Source organism: Tarenaya hassleriana, unplaced genomic scaffold (genome assembly GCF_000463585.1).
Source record: "Tarenaya hassleriana unplaced genomic scaffold, ASM46358v1 Cleome132, whole genome shotgun sequence".
Classification (NCBI taxonomy): Eukaryota; Viridiplantae; Streptophyta; class Magnoliopsida; order Brassicales; family Cleomaceae; genus Tarenaya; species Tarenaya hassleriana.
Window position 1 is genome coordinate 112,121 of NW_010963717.1, and position 6,339 is coordinate 118,459.

At 38.3% G+C, this 6,339-nt stretch overlaps 1 protein-coding gene across 1 annotated transcript; it reads left to right on the plus strand.

The window, feature by feature from the left end:
* The first annotated feature begins 483 nt into the window (after positions 1 to 483).
* On the plus strand, positions 484 to 4,729 carry LOC104807934 (histone-lysine N-methyltransferase, H3 lysine-9 specific SUVH6-like). The gene is made up of 8 exons (XM_010533388.1): positions 484 to 579; positions 696 to 848; positions 973 to 1,090; positions 1,168 to 1,205; positions 1,453 to 1,547; positions 1,748 to 1,827; positions 2,017 to 3,680; positions 3,734 to 4,729. Exons 3-8 carry the CDS (start codon positions 1,004 to 1,006, stop codon positions 4,530 to 4,532), a joined length of 2,763 nt encoding a protein of 920 aa, XP_010531690.1. The 5' UTR covers positions 484 to 579; positions 696 to 848; positions 973 to 1,003; the 3' UTR covers positions 4,533 to 4,729.
* The last annotated feature ends 1,610 nt before the right edge of the window (positions 4,730 to 6,339 follow it).

Consider the following 6,339-nt stretch of genomic DNA (forward strand, 5'->3'; position numbering starts at 1 on the left):
TCAGAATCAGAACCAAATCGTATCCGAATCAGATTTTATCATATTTGAATTTTTCGAGTTTAATCTAGAAAAAGATTCATTTGTTTCTTCTTTTTTTCTTTTTTTCTTTTTATTGGGAATATGTGGTATGGAAAATATATTAAAATGGAATATTTGATGTTTAGTCTAAATTAATTTTTAATGGAATTTAAAAAGTATATATGTACACTTTTTAATATGATGCACAATCATATATTTCTCTGTCTCTTAATATTTTGTGCATCTACAGATATACATTCATAGTTTCCCATAAAATATCTAATCAATTGTTGATTCTATCCTTGAGTCTTGGAGATAACGGTTATTGCCGTATATACTATTTCCCCCAATTTTACTTTTAATTATTTCTCTTGCATTCTGTAATTACCAATTTTAGCCCTGGGTGTTGCCTATAACTACAGCCGTGCCATTCCACAGAAATTATATACGCCGTTCGAATTTCGAATTTCCTTTCCCTTCCCGTCGTCTTCTAAGTTCTAACCTATCCCATATGTTTTCTCCGCCGTTCCATTCATCCTTCGTTCGGTGATTTTCCCCCGGGTATGTTTCCTACTCTTCGCCTGCTATTGTGATTGCTCGTGGATTCTTTGTTTTCTGTTTGGTATCTCGGAAAATTAATACATCAATTATTCTTTTCCCGGATTTTGTTTGGTTAGGGTTTTAGGTTCCTGTGAATTCACGATCTCTTCCTGCTAAATCCCTACGATTTCGACTGATTCTTTTGCGTCATGTACCGTCGTGTATCTGGTGATTTTCTGTGATTTTGGCATCGCACCATGTTTTGTCGTCACTGTCGTTGCTGTTGCCAGGTGAGCCGCTATCCGAGTTCTTCCTGTCTGTCTTCAATGGTGGTTTAGTTTCTTGGACAAACCCATGTTTCTGCAAAAGGCTATCAATCATCTGATCTTATTATTCTCTGTGTCTTTTGTGAAGAGGGGCTGAGAAGGTACGGCTCTTGAAGTCCATGGGAGTGGACCATGTTGTCGATCTGGGCAGCAAAAACGTTATTCCGAGCGTTAAGGACTTTCTCAAAAAGAAAAAACATGTTAGGGTTGGCTCCTACAGTATTTTGTCTGGTAAATGTTTTGAAGTTATCTAATACCATAAAAAAATGTTGTCTTTATGCAGGTTAAGGAACTGAACTCTTATGTTGCTCTTAAAAAGAAGTAAGTTAGACTTTCAGAAATCTGTGATTGCTCGAATTTGCTGCTGAATTCTCTATATAATCTCCGTTTTCCCAAGTTGCTTCTCTTCATATCCTGCATTCTCTTACTTATCCTTCAGATGTTGAAAGTAATGCCTATGTTCAAAGTGGAATCAGAGCTGGCTTGTATTGTTTCTTCTACATCGTTTGGCAGATGGGCTTGTTGCATGTATTTATGTTTGTGATTGCACTGATTGATGGTTATACAGATTCTCATCCAACCTTACTAATAATAACAAGCGAGTGAATCTTTTTGATGGGCCTGAAGAAGAGAACATGGAAGAGAATGTCTTACTAGCTTCAAGTAAGGTTTTAGAATTTTGGCAATCTATTCCCATCCATGATCCCCGAGGAGTCTGAATATGTAGTCATATGTCATGAGAAGCTTTAAAGGAACTTGTTACCAACAAATACATGCATATTGAATTTTGGGGTGTGGTCCTTCTGTTATATGTGAACATACCTGGAATATTTACTCAAAAGTTTCAATGACATCCCTCCCAGATATGACCAATCAAGAGCTAATGGACAAAGGGTACAGGATGATGGATGATACAGATCAAGCCATTGAAAGGGGTAAAAAGGTCAGTATCGATCGATCTGTTTATAGTGTTGTTAGTTTTTTTTAATCTCAATAACTGTGTTCCATCCGACCCCTTTTTATTGATTTTCTCATAAGCATAAGGAAAAAAAACATATGCTGACTAAACTTTGTATGCTTCCAATTGAATATCATCTGTTATTGTTATCATGTTCAATATTCCAACGGCCAGTTGAAGTTCAAGCGGCGTCGGGTTTCTGCTGTCAGAAAATTCCCACCTGGTTGTGGACCATCTTTTGCTCCATTCAGATTGCCATTAGGACAAGAAGAAGTTCAAACGAAAGCTGGCGAGAATGATATCATTCCATCTTCTGATGCTGATGTTGAGCTTTCCGCTAACGAGGAACCAGATGGTTCAGTTCTGGTAGAAAGACTAGAACAGGGAGATAACTTGGAATATAACAATGAGAAGCAGATTGTCCCTTCTAACGGTGTGAATATTGTATTGGGCGGAGGAACGGATTTCGATCAAGTGAACAAGTCTGAATTGATGGTAGTAGAAACAGATAAACCGGTTTTTGCCCCAGAAGATACTGGTATGGAGGAGGACTCAAGTGATCCAATGATACTTGAACCGGTGGATGCCCGACCATTGACCATGTGCTTGCCAGATGGTGGTCCTAGAGGTATTGTTTATGCACGTAGGCCTCCAAAAGGGGTGGGTTCGAAAAACAGGCAAAGCATTGATTCATCTAAGGTCGTGAAGGCGAAATATCCTCTTGGCAAACAAGTCTCTGCTATAAGAGACTTCCCTACGAATGCGCGTAGAAAATCTTTAGTGGTTCGAGAAAAGTCAGGCTATGACGATGTGCCAGTAAAGGCCGATGACAAACAAATGAGTAGCGGGTCGGGGAATTCGACAGAGAATACGGTGATGGATATTGTGGTTTATACGGATCAAAGTCTTAGAAGAGAGATTTCAGATCAGTCTCTCTCCAAGAGAACATCAGGACAAGACATCGGGAGATTTGGCCCTGAGAAAAGCATTGTGGCATTTTCGAAACAAAGTGGAGTGGATAGAAAGAAAGCAAAGGAACAAGTCATGAGGGAAGTGGATGTGGTTCTTCCTCCTTCGAATCCCGGAGGTGGAAGCGGTATGAATGGGAGTCGGAGTAGAGTAAAGGAAACTCTACGGTTATTCCATGCAATTTGTAGAAAACTGTTGCAAGGGGAAGAAACGAAGCCTCGAGAATCAAAAAACGGAACTAAAAGAGTAGATTACCAAGCTGCCAAGGTTCTTCGGGAGAAAGGCAAGTTTGTCAACACTGGCAAACAAATTATCGGGTCAGTACCTGGGGTGGAGATTGGTGATGAGTTTCAGTATAGGATGGAGCTAAACATGATCGGTCTCCATAGGCCGAGTCAAGGTGGTATTGATTACGTTAAAGAAGGTGGGGAATTATACGCTACAAGTATCGTAGCCTCTGGAGGGTATGATGACGAGTTGGACAATTCAAATGTCTTGATCTACACGGGTCAAGGCGGAAACGTGATGAACGGTGGCAAAGATCCCGAAAACCAAAAACTCGAAAGGGGAAACCTCGCACTGGCAAACAGTGCACACAGGAGGAACCCTGTCCGCGTGATCAGAGGCAATCAGAAAGTTGCTGATTCTTCCGAGGCAAAAGGTAGGGCTTATGTTTACGATGGGTTGTATATTGTGGAGAAGTACTGGCAAGAAACTGGCCCTCACGGTAAGCTCGTATTCAAGTACAAACTTCAACGGATGCCTGGACAACCGGAGCTCTCGTGGAGAGTTGTCAAGAAATCAAAGAAGTCCAAGTTTAGGGAGGGTTTGTGCAAACTCGACATCTCGGAAGGGAAAGAGAGATTTTCGTTTCCGTGAAATTCGGATACTCGAGACTCGGATATCCATCATTGAACTCGAGTATTCGGGGTATCCAACCCCATTTAAAAAACATCTACACGATCGGTATGATGTACCCGGACTGGTGTCGACCAATTCCTCCAAAGGGTTGCGACTGCACGACCCGTTGCTCGGAACTAAGAAAATGTTCTTGTGTGGTTCAAAACGGTGGAGGGATACCCTACAATCGAGATGGGGCTATCGTCGAGGCGATACCTCTCGTTTATGAGTGTGGCCCGACTTGCAAGTGCCCTCCTTCGTGCTACAACCGTGTAACTCAATGCGGAATCAAATTCCAGCTTGAGATTTTTAAAACCGAGTCAAGAGGATGGGGTGTGAGATCGTTGAACTCGATCCCGTCCGGAAGCTTCATCTGCGAATACGCAGGGGAGCTTCTCGAGGACAAAGAAGCCGAAAGACGAACCGGTAACGACGAATATCTATTCGACATCGGGAATAACTACGATAACTCGCTTCGGGATGGGATTAGCGAACTGATGCCGAAGATGCATCCGAGCTCGTCGGTTCAGGCGGTGGACGAGAGCATCGGGTTCACGATCGATGCGGCTCGTTACGGGAACGTAGGGAGGTTCATAAACCATAGCTGTTCGCCGAATCTGTATGCTCAGAATGTGCTGTTCGATCACAACGATACGAGGATTCCTCATGTCATGTTCTTCGCCATGGACAACATTCCTCCGCTTCAGGAGCTAACTTATCACTACAACTACGTCATTGGTCAGGTACGCGACTCCAACGGTAATATTAAGAGGAAGGATTGTTATTGTGGTTCTTCCGATTGTGTTGGTCGCTTATATTGATGATGATGATGATGATGATGATGATGCTGGTTATGATGATGATGATGTAGTTTTTTGTTGCAACAAGGCATCGTTAAGATTTGCCTGTGTGTGGTTTTGGTATTTTGTGCTCTCTCTATATGGAGAGTTATGGGCAGAACATCGGAGTTTATGTTAGTTCTCAAGATATTAAAAGAAAAAAGGAATCGTTAGATTCATATCTTTATTAAAGGTCTTTTATCTCCATATTAATCTAATGTTATCCATGCAAATGATAATTACTCTTCGTACTTTTAAGATGATATATAGGGAAAATCCGATAAAGATATACCAATGTATCAAAAAATATATCGATTTTTAATTTGATAAATAAATGTTAAAAAATATTTTAATTTTTAAAATCGAAAATTACTTTTTATTCAAGATTTAAAGTATTTTTGACACATTTTAATATTTGGTATTTTTTTTATCAAATTTTTATTTAATTTTATTCGATTCGGATTTGGTTCGTTTCGGTTTTAAATTATAATTTAATAAAGATTCGGTTGGTTGTAGTATTAGCAAATTTTTTGAATCATTTATAATATAAAAATATTTAAATAAAATATAATATAAAATATCATCAATAAGATTTAACTTCATGTTATAAATAAAATATATTTATGGTGGAATCCATTGTTAATGTTCATACCGATCTAATGTTCATATATACAATTATTGTTCACATCGACCGTATATATGAACAATAATTTCGGAATTTTTATAAATAGACTATTTGAGTTGTTTCAAATGCATAAAAGAAAGAAATAAGAGCTATCTTGTTCTCCATTCTCCTATAGAATAGATTTCGGTTTATAATTAAGGATCTAATATCCGAATTGTCTATATTACTTCGTTTTTATAACAATTCATAATTTAACACAAAATAAAAAGACTAAATAAATCTCATTTTTTTCTAATATTCTTTTCAACTTTGTGTATAAAAGAAACATTGAAAAAAATAAAAAATAAAAAAAATAAAAAATAATGATTAAATTAACAATATATATAAATAAATATAGAAATGGAGATGTATATACGGTTCGGTTCAGATAGGTTCAGATTTAGGTATTTCGGGTTTTGAAAATTTATAACCAAACTGTTATAAAATTTTAATCGGTTTGGTTCGAATTCGATCATTTCGGATTTTGAGAATTTATAACCAATTAATTATTCGGTTCGGTTCAATTAATAACCGAACCGAACGTACTTCCTCTGCACGTCATAGTTATTTGGTTGTAAAAATTTATAATAATTTAATTTTTATATAGAATTCCATTCCATTCAATTTTAATTTTTTTACTGTTAAAAGTATTCAATTAAAAATTCAAAATTTTCATTATTATTTTTACGTGGTTTGGTTTCTTCAATATAAAAAATCGTAATTATTCGGTTTAAAATTAGATTACAATTGTTGATTATTCAATTAGAATTTTTACCTAGCTCCAATTTTGAATAGTGTGAAACTCTGTCCCGCTCAAAGCACGACGGCTCACAAACCACACGAGCAGAGGACGCCACGTGTCTCAGCTCCCCCGCACTGCAGATACCCGCGCCACACTGGATCATGTCTCAGCTCCCCTTACTATAACCGCCTTCGTATCGCCGGGAAACTAGTAAACATTTCGTTTCCCACTTTTACCCTCTTTTCCTCGGAGTCAACCATTGGCTCAGGCCATTGCTTCCTAAGGACAGCACTGTAATTTCGCTCCATTCGCTCGACGCTGCCATTACCGTGAGGTTGTATTTACAGTTCGTCGGCGAAGCACGGAGTAGAGAGAGGTGACGA